This window comes from Peromyscus maniculatus, chromosome 4 (assembly GCF_049852395.1).
Source record: "Peromyscus maniculatus bairdii isolate BWxNUB_F1_BW_parent chromosome 4, HU_Pman_BW_mat_3.1, whole genome shotgun sequence".
Classification (NCBI taxonomy): Eukaryota; Metazoa; Chordata; class Mammalia; order Rodentia; family Cricetidae; genus Peromyscus; species Peromyscus maniculatus.
In genome coordinates, this window is record NC_134855.1 from 106841737 (window position 1) to 106856961 (window position 15225).

The 15225-nt window shown below is 39.9% G+C and overlaps 1 protein-coding gene across 3 annotated transcripts in view; it reads left to right on the forward strand.

Annotated features, from left to right (window-relative positions):
* Nucleotides 1–2881: 2881 nt before the first annotated feature.
* Nucleotides 2882–15225, forward strand: part of Zc3h6 (zinc finger CCCH-type containing 6) — a 55581-nt gene continuing 43237 nt past the window's right edge. For 2 of the 3 annotated variants that reach the window (XM_076570615.1, XM_076570616.1), the window contains exon 1: nucleotides 3243–3410. In XM_076570615.1, the coding sequence (XP_076426730.1) occupies nucleotides 3379–3410 (32 nt within the window). In that variant the 5' untranslated portion in view covers nucleotides 3243–3378. Of the gene's footprint in view, nucleotides 2993–3242; nucleotides 3411–15225 lie in introns of those variants that run through there. The other variant, XM_076570617.1, reaches the window with a different exon arrangement.

Genomic DNA, 15225 nt, shown 5'->3' on the forward strand with positions numbered 1-15225 from the left:
TGGGCTAGGACAGAAAACCTGACTCTGTAACTGAAGGGATTATTTGATTCCTAGCATGAATTGTGGACCACTCCACAGACAAATGAAGAAAATGAATTTAGGTCAGACCTCTTCCAGAGGACAATTCTGCCTCCCCAGTTATATGGACAGTCGCCTTTTTTTGCACTTGAATGGTTACTAAAAATTATGAGAGAAAATTAAGGAGGTAAAAACTAATAATATCCCTTCTTTAGAGGAAAATACTAACTCATACGATCATTATTTCTATACATATTTTTTCATATATAAAAAATGTCCAGAATTTGGGCTGGTAAGAAGGCTCAGCAGGTAAAGGCACTTGCTGCCAAGCCGACCTGATGGCCTGAGTTTGATCTCTGAAACCTGCCAGATTGAAAGACAGAACCAACTCCCAAAAAGTTGTCATCTCACCACCACATACTCGCCATAAATAAAATAAATGTGATTTTAAAAAAATGAAATGCCCTGGTCTTAGTGAGTTTCAGGACAGCCAGGGTTATGTAAAGAGACCTTGTTTCAAAAAAACTTTTAAGAAAATTAAACTGCCCATAATAGAATGAAAGATAATCAGACACAAAGGAAATCAAATGGGGGTGGGCATAAAAATTGACATGCAAAAGCATCAGGTATTAGTATTCTCAAATAAAGATTATAAAAGTTTACATATGTATGCAGTAGATTGATCCCATGTGGCTCCGTGGTTAAGATGACTGGCTGCTCTCCCAGAGGACCTAGGTTCATTTCCCAGTACCACATGGCAGTTTACAAGCTTCTGTGCTCTTGAGTTCCGAGGGATCTGATGCCCTTTTCTCACTTTCGAGGGCACCGGGTTTGCATACATTCAGTGGTGCGCAGAACATACATTCAAGCAAAAATCCATACACATAAATATACCTAAGAGAGAGAGAGCATTGAAGGTCAGCTGACTCTAGAAAGTTTGAGGCCTGTCTGAGCTACATGAGACCCTGTCTCAAACCTTCACACATACCCAAATAAACCAGTATGCTAAATGAAATAAACAGATCTCAAGGGGACAAATATCTAGATTGAGTACTTATGGAATATTCCACTTTATAGTAAAATGGGGACAGTAGATGCTGAAGAGTAGTTACAGTTTCTGTTTGAGGTGATGGAAAAGTCTGGAAACAGGTAATAGTGATTGGTGCACAATAGTGAGTGAAACCAATAGCTCTGCATTATGTGGTCCAAAATGGATGGAAGGGCAAGTTTTATGACATTTTACAAGGTGAGAGGACGTATCTGGCATGATGAGCAGGTGCAACGCCCCCTTGAAGACTTTGTTCCAGCATTTGCTAGGTACACTGTCTTGAGGGTGTATGTAATCAACAAAGGCTGCTGCATTCCTCACCATCCTGGGAATCTAGGGTACAAACGGGGGTTGATGCTCTGCATGGCTCCTTGTAATGCCTCAGGAAACAGTTTGCTTTCCTTCTCCTAGCTGCAGATTTTAAAGCGGTCTTTCAACCTCAGCACAGCTGTCATTGGCGGGGTTGGACAATTCTTCGCTATGGAGGACAGTTGTGCATTGAAGGAGAGCAAGCTGTTTCTACCACTAGAGGTCAGTAGTGCTTGCTCCTGACATCAAAAATGACAGGCTGATGAGAAGATTGAGGAAAGGCCTAACACTTTGCTAGAATTAATGAAACATATCCATTTACAGGTCTAGACATCAAACCAATACCAACATAAGAGGCGTAGCAAGCAGAAATTTCTCCGTGACAAATATGGAGAGGGGTCCGGAGGAGAGTCATCCCTAGTCCAAAGGCATTGGTACTAGATTAATCAATTCCCAAAGCAGGAAGGTATCTATTAAAGGGTATGACAGTTTCCCACAGCTTCAGGTTCAGACTACCATTTGTCCACGTTGGGCTCATCAGGCCCATGAATCAATAGGGAGAAAGGAACGACTCCCATTGGTGCGATGACGTATACCTACCTGCTCCGTCATCCCAGCCACACAATGAGGTCAACTAAAAACGTGTCTAGAAAGGACAATTTCTTTCTTAGGCAAGGTAGGGGATAACATCTTATGTTCTATGACTAAACAGAAATGACCACTACCACAAGCAACAATACTTGTGCTCCAAGGAGCTACCCACCAGCCAAGGAAACAAGACCCACTCAGGGTAATGGGAACATGACAAAGGGTATCAACTACAAACCCATTAATTTCATTTTAATAAAAAGCAATTAACTTTCCTTCAGAACTAAGTGCACACTACTCGTAATTTCAAGATTATTTCTGAAGGCCACGTATGTATGAAAAGTTGCACTGTCTTGCTCTTGCTTTATGAAATATTCCTATGTATCCCATATATAAAACTAAGATCACATTTTCATGACATCAACAGCTATTTTTAATTCTGTCAAGTAATGACTGAGTGAATTTAGTATCATCAGAAAAAGTTGCATGCCAACTAGCCGTCCTTACAATGCCAATGCGCACCAAACATTATAACAGCAGCAACTTTGAGGGCCTAAGGAGGATTCCAAGTTATGTGGGCAACGAAGGTTTTCTTTCCACAAAGATAATGGACAGTTCCTTTTTTATCTCGCGCAGCTAGCGGCTGCGGAGGACAGGGGATTGTGCGAGGCGTCCGGAACCCCGACGCCCTTGAACGGCGAGTCCCGCAGGAACACCGAGAAACGGGCACAGAAGACCTGGTGAACGCAGCAAACCCTGCGGGGCTAGCCTGCCCCTCCCGATGTGCCTGCGGGCGCCACCCTGCCCAGCCATCAGATTGCTGCCTCCGCCGCTGCCGCAAGGACCTTGCAGGCCCGCCCCTGGGGGTGATTGACGGGCCGTTTCCACCAATGGCCGATGCGCTCAGCCCCGGCGGGCAGGGAGAGGGGCTGCGGCTGGCGGAGGAATCTCACTCGCCCTCTAGTCCCGGGCAAGGTGTTGCGGCCGGCGCCATTTTCTGAGCCGCCTGTCTCGGGTGCCGCCATGTTGGTGAGGAGAAATCACCGTTACGGCCACTGTCCAAATCCCCGCGTCGCTGCACGCCAGCCGCCGGCTCCCACGCCTCGGCCTCCGGCGGCGAATACAGACTAGAGAGCGGCGGCGCCGCCGGCAGCGCGGGGGCCGTTGCCCAGTCTTTGCAGTTAGAGCCCCACCTCTCTGGCGTGGTTGTTAATAGACTGGAAAAGTCTGTGTCTGTGTCGCTCACTAGTAACCGTGAGTTTTTACCACTTCGTCACCTGTCGGCGGCGGCCGGGGACAGGTGCCCGCAGGCGGCGCAGGGGTCCTCCCCGCGCCCCGCCGCCGCCGCCGCCGCCACCGCCGCCGCCGGCGGCCTCCAGACCTGCCCTCCAGCCCCGCCCCGTTCTTGACCAAACATGACAGACTCTGAACATGCAGGGCACGACAGGTCGGGAACCCTTCTTGTCTGTCTTTCTGTCGGATGAGAGGAGGGGTCGGGGCGGCGGGGAGCGGGCCGGGGCCGGGCGCCTCCTGCATGACTTAGACGTCTCTGTGTGGCCCCCCCATCGGTTCCGGGACGCGCGCCCTGCGTCCCCCGCGGCCGGCCGCCGCCGCGGGGGAGAGGGCCGACCCGGCCGCGCCCGCCTCCCGGAGCCGGGGTCGCCGCTCGCCGCCCCGCCCCCGCCGGGCACGTGCGAGCCCCCCGCCCCCCGGCCCGGCTCCGGCGGCGGTGGCGCCGCGCGGGCGGCAGCGGCGGCGGCGGCGGCGTCACGGGCCAGGAACCGACCTCGGCAGCCCCGTGGGGACCGGCCCCGAAGGCTCAGTAGTGGGCCTTTTAAATGGTTGCCTCCTACCCGAGTCCACCTCTGAAAAGACACAGAATTTAGTGTTTAGGAGGAAAAAGGAAAGGAAAAAAAAAAAAAAAAATCCGCCTCTTCCCCCTCCCATCCCCCACCCCCAGGCCATGTGTCTGCTGCAGTCGTCTACCTCCCCACCTCCCGCCCCCTCCAGGAATGTGAAATGGCAATTTTCAAATAGACTGTGTTAACACAGGCTACAGATTTTTAACTTAACCTGGTTTCCTAGGTGCTAGATACCATTTGATCATCTAGCTGAGAGTCTGGTTTTTCTATTTTTGTTAAGTTTTGCTGTGCTCCGAGAGGCAGGATCTTGGTGCCATGCAATTTACAGAGTATACTCTAGCAGACCTAAATTTTAGTTAGACTTCAAATTTACACTCATAGCCAAGTCATTTTTAAAGGGGCAGAGGAAGACTTTTATTAAAATTCCTGGTGCAGATCTCATGCATCTGATTCCTACTTAGCATATTATCTTGAAAGTCCACATGCTCACATTGCTTTTGTATAGGCAGAAGGATACACTGTGTTCAAGTTTGGCCCTTAAGACTTAAGAATTGCTGAGTAATACAAAAGCAAAACAAAAAATTTCATTGAAATTTGAAATATCAAAATATATGATGACCTTCAAAGGGATTAAAAAAGTGGAACAACCTCAGTAATGTAATAAAAATTCTCCAGAAAGACATGAATCAAGCATGTAGCAATTTTTAGATAATAAAATGTACCCTTAAAATTATACGTGCAGAAGCTTGTACTTGACACATTTTTCATAATTTTTAAAATTAATACTTCTGTGGTTTTTTTATGCTGGCAAATGGACCTAGGAACTCTGGTATGATAGGCAAATATTCTTTAACACTCAGCTACATCCATAATCCATAGCCTAATATTACCTTTTTTTAAAAAGAAAGTTCCTAAAATTAACCAATAATGTTAAAAAGTCTATTGATAAGCCAATGATAAGATTTTGTTAATGGACTTAAAATTCATTAATATGAAAGGAAATTTGTTTTCATTTGTTGGTGGACAGAGTAACTCATTTTCTATAATGAAAAAAATCACCAAATTTAGAAAGCAAAATAATGCTCTACTAAAGAATGATGATATCAAGGCTTTCTTTCCTCCCTTCCCCTCCTTCCCTCTCTCTCTCTCTCTCTCTCTCTCTCTCTCTCTCTCTCTCTCTTTTCTCTCTCTCTTTTTTTTTTAGACACGATCTCACTAGCCATAGCTGGCTTGGAACTTGAACTTGATATGTAGACCAGGTTGTCTTGAACTCAAAGAGATCTGCCTGTCTGTGCCTCCAGAGAACTGGATTAAAGATATGCATTACCATGTCTGGTTGCTATCAGACTTTTAGTAGAATTTGGGACCCTGTGTGAGAGTGCACACCTGTAATCCCAACACTCAGTCTGAGACAGGAAGATGGTGTGCTCATGGCAGCCTACCCTAAACAACAGGACCCTATTTTTTAAAGTCAAATTTGAAGTTTTAAAATGCTGACTCAGAAGTTAAAATGAAACTTCAGTTTGAAGGATATAGATTAAGAACTTAGTAATAGGAATGGATGATTAGTAGCAGTAGTTTTGTTTTAAATTAGGACCCAAAAGTATTTCCAGTGTTAAGTGGTGCTATGAAACAGATGTTTTTTTTTTTTTTTTAAACCACTTATGTGAAAAGAACTACATCAAGAAAGGGCACTATCAGTGTGTGGGGGTTATTCTTGTGATTCTAACATTCTGGATGCCAAGGAGGGTTGCCATTCGAGGGCAGCCTGGGCTAAAGGAAAGAAGGAAGAAAACCAACAGAGCAGGGCACCTAACGAAATGGCCCTTGCTCCAGCACTGCAGCCATCTAGCTTGTGAACTTGAACAACTGAATTTCTTAGTTGATAACAGAATCCTCAGAAATTCTTAAACCTTACCAAAGCATTTTTTTCAGTCTGCCTTAGAGAGCTTCTTAATGCATGGTATTTCCACTGATGTGCCCTGGGCCCAAGTTTAAGTTTTAGAAGCGCCTCATGTAATTACAAACCATCAGGTGAATGTTTCTCAATCTTATCTAATCTGACCTGCTTTGATACAAAATGAAGATCTGTGTACTGCCCAGAATAACTTTCATAGAAATCTCTAGGTAGGTTTGTGCTTCTCTGTATTTTTATAGGCTTCTAGTTGATTCTAAAGAAACCTGGGAGGAAATAATCTATGGATTCCTCAACTATTCTCTGCTTCTGTATTATAACTATTTTATACTTTAATACAAGTTTATATGAATTATGTGGAGAATATGTAAAATTTGGCATAGAACTAGTTATTTTCACAAAGATTTTATATCACTTTTGAAAACTAATACACATTCAGGAAAATAGTGAAAACTCGTTTATAACTGCTTTGACTTTATATAAATTAAAATATAATTTTCAGGAGAAGGAAATTTTAAATTAAGTGAAGTTCATAAAATGTATAACTTTCTGCTTTAAAATTATTTTCTTATATATGTTTTATATGGTGAGTGCTTTGTATAAATTTGTTTGCTATATTTTGAAAAAAACATGTGCTTGAAAAATCCCCTTTTGAGAATATCCATTTGGGAGTTAGGCGTTATTGGTGCACACCTATAATCCCAGCACTCTGGACACTGAAGCAGGAACATTGGAATGAATTTAATACCAATCTGAGCTATATAGTGATACCTTGTCTCAAAACAACAAACAATCCCCCTGTAACAAAGAAATAAAACTATCCATTTAGTGTACTTTTCTTTAATATTGTCATGCCTGGAGCAAAAAGTATTTTTATAAGGACTTGTTAATATAGTAATACTAATAAACGTGTAGATATGTAGAATGTTCTTATGCGTTGTTGTGCATAAGTCTGGAGCCTAGTTCTAGACATAAATTAGAGACAGTGAGGAAGTTAAAGAAAGGTATATTCCCCTTCCACTCAGTTCTTTCAGGCACAGCTTTACCCTTCTAACTTTAGCCTTCAGCTGACTATTAACCCAATTTAAACAACTTTGTATGATGCTTGGTATCAAACCTGTGGCCTCATGCATGCTAGGTAAGAGCTCTACCATGGAGCTACACTCCCAACCCCATAAGCAGCTTCTAAAGGTTGAATGTCAGTTCTGCCTCTGACACTTCCACAGCAGAATAGAAAAAGATAAAACAGAACCCTAATAACGATCACAGAGTTTTCTGAAATATGCTAATGGTAAAAAGTTACTCAGGCCTACAATGGAGGAAAAGATGATTTTAACATGATCCTAGTATAAGACCTTGTGATCCCTAAAGTTTATTTATTTATTCATTTTTTTTTTTTTTTAGTTAATAGGAGATATGGCTATTTTTCTGGAGTTGGAGGTTATTCTTTGTTCTTTATGAACGGTTTCACCTTTTATTTCCCTCCCCTTCTGCTTTCGTTCCTCTAAAGCACCACCAGCAAAACTCTAGCTAGTCAGAAGTGTGGTCGTGGTTTAACCACTTCTTAGAGTCTCCCAGTGGATTGAAAACTTGGCTAAGAGACTGCACCAGATTTTGGCCAAGTAAAGATAGGTACATGTAGAAAGCACAGAGAAATTAAGTAAAACAGTAGGTTCAGACGTGATTAAAGTGTTAATGTGTAGACACTGTGGAATTATTTTGAAAAGTGAGGAAAAGACTTAAATAAACTTGGGGCCAGACCCATCCTGAATGGGATATTGGGAATCACATCAAAATTTATAAGTAGGACAATAATCAGCTGCATATTGTTGGTGTGCTACCTCAGGTCTAGAGAAAAGCAGGCTATAGGAAAGTGAGAAGGCGATTGAGTCGTTTTTGGTAAACATCAATCATGTAGTATTTAATATTTATTCTAGACATGGAGTATACAGCAATAAAACATGACTAATATTTTCTTGGGAGAGACATAACTTAAACAACTTACATATTAGATAGAGCAGAAGGTGAGAGAGTCCTGTGGGATGTTTCTGTTTTCAGTAGGGTTATTAGGTAACCACTTACTAAAAGAGTAGCATTTCTCAAAACTGGAATAGGAGAGCAGTCCACACCCAAGAGACATTTGGGAGCAAAGCATTCCAGAGGGACAATGGGAGAAGAAAAAGGCCAGGACTCAGGAATGAGCTTGGTAGGATGAAGGGAAAAGCAAGAAAGTGGAAGCAGCATGCAAGCAGGAAAAGTGAGCACAGGATAGTAGTAGAAGTAGAATTAGAGGGTACCTGGGTGTGTCTGAGCCCTCAAGTCATTGTAAGGACGCTTGAGTGATGGGGGAAGCATTGGAAGCAGAGGAAAAGCAATTCCTGCAGTAATCTAGGTACTAGTTGATGATAGCTGTGATGGATGGCTGTGGTTGAAAATGGAGTGGGAGAAAGAATGAGCCAGAGCTAGGATAGACATCTCGTAATTGTTAAGTGAAGACTGGATATCGGCAATGATGCAGACACAAAACAAGATTCATGAGTTATTTTTCAGTTAATTCTTGATGGATTAGGAGTGTCTGAGATGTTAGATGAAATGATTGAGATTAACTGAGATATGTGTTGTAATAGGCCACGAAGAAAAGAACACAGTGTTTTAAAAACCAAAGGAGGATGTGAAGATCAAAGCACTGAAGGAAAGAAAGAGGTTTTGTTTGTTTGTTTTTTGTTTTAAAAGTCCTTTGATATACATTATTCTAATTTAGAACATTTTAGTACTGAATTAAAATAAAAGGTGCTGTAAACTGATGGCCTTTAGCCTGAAAGTTTACACACACATTTGATTAGATGATTTTTTTCTTTATTGGATATTGAACCAACAGTCATTCACATGCTACGTATACTCTTTACCACAGAGTTAGCTTGTTTGAAAATAGGCTTCCTTGAATGCATTTAAGATTTGACTTAATGTTTTCTGCCTTGTACAGTCTTTTATCACTTCTGCATCTGCAGACTCACCACCCAAGGTGTGCCTTGGTCATGTAGGTGATCTGGTTACAACTGGAGCTTGTTTTCTGCTTTTTTTATTTATTTTGTTGTGATTTTTTTGAGACAAGGTTTCATTATATAGCCCTGTCTGACCTGAAACTCACTATGTAGACCAGGCTGGCCTCGAACTCGTAGAGATCTGCCTCCTTAGTGTTGGGATAAAAGGCATGGGCTGACAATTGAAGTTTGTAACCCTTTGCTATGTATTAAACAAGGTTTCCTCCTGGACAGATGGGATGCCTATCTCACAGGGATGGCTGACCTTGAATTCACCAGATCAAGCCTTGTGATTTTTCCAGAGTGACCCTGTATTATCAGTTTTTCAGGTTCAGAAGTAGACTCACCTCAGAGCTGTTTAGATTTAGACATACTAACTTAGGCTCAAAACTAGTAACATAGATCACTTTCTGTGTAAAACTAGTGTCTTCATTCCTTCATATGAATCATTTAATTCTCATAACAATCCAGGTAGAAGGTCTTATTGTTGGTCTTCCCTTTTAGAGGTGAGAAAACAAAAATGAAGACTTAAAAGTTCTCAAAGGCACTAAGTAAATCAGTTATTAAATTTAGTTCTCTTTTGTTTGTTTGTTTGTTTTTTCCATTTGGTCCTCCTTAATCTGGTATGGTTTAATCTTTAGGTTTTATGGTTGGTTTCTTTTTTCTTTTTTTTTTTTAAAGAACATTCTTATTCTACACACACACACACACACACACACACACACACACTTTTTTTTTTTAAAAGAACATTCTTATTCTACACACACACACACACTTTTTTCTTTTTTTTTAAAGAACATTCTTATTCTACACACACACACACACACACACACTTTTCTTTTTTTTAAAAGAACATTCTTATTCTACACACACACACACACACTTTTTTCTTTTTTTTAAAAGAACATTCTTATTCTACACACACACACACACACACACACACACACACACACACACACGTGCGCGCAGTGGAGGATGGTTGGATTCTGGGAGGTGTTACTTGACTAGTGTGAACACATACTAACCAAGAAAATAGTAATTACATGACTTTAACAAAGACAGTTTTAGCAGGTTATTTACTCTTGGCAAAGTAGACTTTTTCTATTATAACTGGTTTTGTATGTGCTTTGTTTTTAATTTTCTGGCTTAACATTAATACTTCAGATACTGATACTGTCTTAATACTTAAACTTTCATTCACCGTACGTATATTTTTGAGTGGAAAATAAATGACTAAAGTCAGTCCCAAGTAGCTTTTAAAGAGTATTAAGTTAATTATTAAAAGTATAACATAAAACTGGAGCACAGCCCCCCCCCCCCAAAGTTGATAGAAAACAACCTGGTTTTGGAATTCTAATGCTCCTCAAAGTTGTCCCTGGATCACAGTTTATAATCTGTGTTCCACTCCCTGTCCTGGTTGAGGAGCAGACTGGATGGCTGAGGGAGGGGACACCTGTCTGTGGTGTGTCTTCCGTGTCACTGTGTGGCATTGCTTTAGAATGGGGTCACGCTGTATCGTATGTAGAAATTACTGTGTTAGTTAGTTATGAATTCATCCTTTATCATGCCTTTCTCTAAATCCCAAAATACACCTTCTTCTAAATCTTAAAGTATCAAAACCTCCAGTTACTTGGACTAATTATTTTCATATTACATTTTAAAGAAAGTCAGCCAACTAAACTGCATTTTTAGCTATAGAGAATAGAAATTCTGCTCTTTTATATACATTTCAATTTCTTAAGGGAATTCATTGATGCACAAAGATCCCTAATTCTCCTTTTGCTTAAGTTTTTAATCTCTACAGACATTTGAGAAATGTCTTGGAACACTTGCACTTTTGTGGGGCATTGAGTTCTAGGTTGTGACTTGATTGCTGTGACCTTAAGATATATAATTCTATCTTAAATTTTTATTTTTGTAAAGCACATCAAGTGCAAATGAATATTCTACTGTCATAAGAAACACCTTCATGGTTTGGTTGTGCATATGTTGTACCAAATGCCTCTTTACTTTTTTCTGAATGTCAAATGGCCAAGTCTGAAAAACAACAGCCAACCAAAGCAGGAGCCAAAGCCAATGTCATCATCATCATCTGAACTAACCTCCAGCATATGTAAAAAAGTAGGAACATACACTTGAAGTCCTTGTTACGAGTTTTAGTGGTCTCATTTAAAAGTAAGTCATAACAGTACAGTAATGATATTTTTTTCAGCTCTGCTCATTGCTAGATTAGTCTAGTTGTTGCTTTAATTCATGCACTAGGGTTACTTTCACTCAAGGTAGCTAGGACACCAGACGGTTGGAAGAACTTGTTTCTGTACCTAGTCATCTATGTGTATATATCCCCAGATACAGAACAGAAGCTATTTGATTAAACAAAACTTTAGAAGTTTCCTTATGAAATTTTGAGGGAGCAAAATCATTATCTAGTGGTTAGTTTCTTTTTACACAAAATAGCTTCCATAAATATTACTTGTAACATTTTCTACATTCATTAATATACATTTATACTTCATATAATTGGTAAAATTTCAATAAATAAGACAAGATTTTCCTTCCAACTTGTACCTAAAACACCTTCTTAATTTGGAATATTCACATGTGTGCAGCAAATTAAATGTCATGCACATGTCTAGATTTACCTTACTATACTGATTCAACTAGGAAAATGACCAGGCAGTTTCTGATCATGTGACATCCAGGAATATAAGAAATGACTTGACCAAAGCAGAATTAGAAAAAAGTACATTTTAGTTGAAAACTTAGGCCAAAGTATAAAGTAAAACATTTCCTTAAACAAACAACAACAACAAAAAAAAAGCATTCCTCTCACACCTTCAAATCATATAGTCTCAGCACCTCAAATTTACAGTCTAATAGCAGATGGTGGATTGGGGTATTGGATACTTACAGAGCTAATGCCCTTTGGGTATATTACCAGATGACAGGTAGTTCACCCTGGTTCATTGTTAAAGCCATCCCAAAAAGATTTCTGAAGAATTGCTATGTGAAAATTGGTAATATTATTTGATGAATATTTTCTGTGGATTTCTGCATTTTTAATCAAGTCAAATGAAAAGGATAAAATGAAAAATGAAAATAAATCTAATTTAATTAATTGTATACATAGTTAAATATAAAAATACAAATATGTATTTATATTTTTATATTTTATGTTATATATATATAACTATTAAGTCTCAAAGAACTTAGCAAGGTAATTAAAATTTTTGATTTATTCACATACTGCCCTGTTTCTGCTTATTTTAAAGAATATTTGAGGAATGTAACTGTATTCTTTCATAACCTTAAAGATTTGAGCTTAAGTATATATTTAAAGGCTTGCTAGGTATGGTGGCACAAAACTGTAATCCCAGCACCCAGCTGAGGCAAGAGGATTACTATACATTTGAGGCTAGTCTGAGCAGCATAGCAAATTCCAGGCCAGCTAGGGTTATATAGGCTTTAAGAAACAAACAAACAAACAATCAAAATAACAATAAAAAAACACAGAAGATGGGGGCTAGGGACATAATGGACATGATAACAAGTTTGTAATCCTAGTGCTGTGGAGACAGAGATGGCTTGCCTACTCGGTGAGCTCTAGACCAGTGACACCCTGTCTCCAAAAGAAAAGGTAGATGGTACCTGAGGAATAACACTCTGGCCTCTGGCCTTCACACTCACGTGACATGCCTATATACACCCTACCCTGACATGAACACACAGAAAATCCCAAAGTAAATAAAAATAAGTTTCCTAGAATAAAGGCACAGCAGTATTTCCCTCTATCTTCTTACAAAATGAAATGGGTCAGAGAATTTGGCATTAACAGATACTTCGTTGTCCAGAAGCCAATTTTTAGACACATTGAAAAAACTCTGAATGAGATGTGTGCCTTCCTTTCCTGTTTTACTGAAGTTACTTTTATCTCTTTTAGTTTCTTTGGGTCTTTGTAAACATCCTGATAATTCTGATGAACACTTCGTCTTCTCTTTGGTTACTTCGGGGAGACTCTGGGAAGATAGTCATTCAGACAGACTGCTGCTGCTGAGGTTGTATAAAATCAAATAGAAACATCTCCAGGCAAAGACTCGGAGCTTGGTGTGTCCCAGCTTCAGTGCTGCTTTAGCTGTTCCAGATAACTTTTCATTATTTTCAGAAGGGAAATTTCTTGTTAGAATCCTTGCTGCTTGATTTATAACTTCTCTTAATTTCTTTTTGTGAAAATACATATAGTCTAACATAATATTTTCTATTCAGATTTGTATATTTCAGAGAAATCACAATAAATGAAAAATAAATGAAAAGAAAATTCCCTAGACTCTTACAACTCAGTCTTTTATTATCAGCCCAAGTGGTCTGCCTTGGAGGCATTTCCTGACAAACACTAAAATATCCAAACATTTGAGGGATGGATCTGTGTGGCCCAGTGACACTAAGTTGGCTTCAGTTCCATTATATGTTCTCTCTCCACAGAAATTTTACTTGTTCTCTGTCTGCAGAGATCCCTGACTATGCCCATCTCTCAGGCTAGCACTTTTCACAACTCCCTACAGTGCCATCCAGACTGCCCTTTACCCTATAATGATGATGGCTTTACCCTATGAGAGCACACTCTTACAGCATTGTTTACCTCCTCCATGTACTTGGATAGTTTTATCTGTTGTGCGATTTTTTTTTTAATTGCCTGTCTCACTCATCAGTAGTAGATTAAAAATGTTGTGATAAGGGCTGGGTAAAATGCTTGCCATGTAAGTATGAGGACCATACTTGGGCTCCCCAGCATCCAAGAAAATGCCCAGCAGGTCTAGCCACCTACATGTAATATCTACACTTGAGAGGCAGAGACGGGATTCTCAGAGCTTTTGGCTAGCTGAATCTGGATTTAAGTCAGAACTTGCCTCAATATTTAAGGAACAAAGTCATGGAAGAAGACACCTGATGCCAGTCTTTGATCTACACACACACACACACACACACACACACACACACACACACACACACACACACACACACACACCACCCCTTCCAGAAGGGAAAAAACCTGCATCTGCTTTCTTTTGTAGTTCTACTGGAAGGTGCTAAATAAATACATGTTAAATGATTGGAAGTTTTTTTGTTTTTGTTTGTTTGTTTGTTTGTTTTTTAAGTTGGAGAGGAAAAAAGTGTTATACGGTTTTTAAGAATTGTTGCTCCAGATGTGCATTTCATCCCTGGATTAAGTCAGAATATTAGACAGTTGTATACTTAGACAGTTTACTTTGTTTCCCGATGTAATTGCTTTTACTTAATTGAATTTTGGCATCTTGTTCTTGTTCAAATTGGAATATGATGCTGTAAGCAATAAGCTGTCATATTGGTTTTATGAATACTTTTGAAGACAGTGTCCATTGTATTGTATTGGGTATTGTCCATTATCTCAGGTAAAATTTCTCTTTGATCTTATTCTCAGAAAAAGAGAAGTAGATCCTGGATTTTTTTTTTTTTTTGGTCCTGAGAGCATTGCTATTGCATTTGCTTGATCTTGTTTTTTGAAGCTCAGGGCTGAATTTGCAGCTAAAACTTAGTTTTTTTTTCTCATATACTTGTAAATTTCTTTCCTGTGGTACTGGTGATTGAACCTGTAATGCTAGGCAAGTACTTCTACTACTGAGCTATGTCTCCAACCATTAAAAAAAAGAGAGTTCTAAAATGGGCTAGAGCAGTGCTTCTCAACCTTCCTAATGCTGCAACCCTTTAATATAGTTCCTCATGTTGTGTGACCCCAAACTATAAAATTATTTTTGTTGCTACTTCATAGTATAAGTTTGCTGCTGTTATGAGTTGTAATGTAAATATCTGTGTTTTCCAATGGTGTTAGGTGACCCCTGTGAAAGGATTATTCTACCCACAAAGGGGTCATGACACACAGGTTGTGAACCACAGGACTAGCCAGACGATTCAGCGGCTAAAAGCATTGCCTGCTCTTCCAGCAGACCCATTCCCAGCACTTACATGGCAACTCAAAACAGCCTGTAATTCCAGCTCTAGGGGATCTGATATCTCTGGCTCTTTGGGCACCTACACTCTTGTGCATAGATATATTCATTCATTCTCTCTCTCTCTCTCTCTCTCTCTCTCTCTCTCTCTCTCTCTCTCTCTCTCTCTCTCTTCTCTCTCTCTCAAATAACAGCAAGTCTTTAAAAAAATTACTCTAAAATGAAAACTGTTCAATATAATTTAAAAAATTGGCTAGGCATAGTGGCACACACCTTTAATCCCAGCACTCAGAAATCAGAGGTAGGCAAATCTCTGTGAGTTTGAGGCTATCCTGGTCCATAAAGCGAATCCAAGGACAAACAGGAAGGTTACAGAGAAAAAACATGTCTGGCGGGGAGGGGAGGAATTGGTCAAGGTTTTGTTACCTTGACCAAGCCATCCTTTGTATTTTCTAATTTTGAG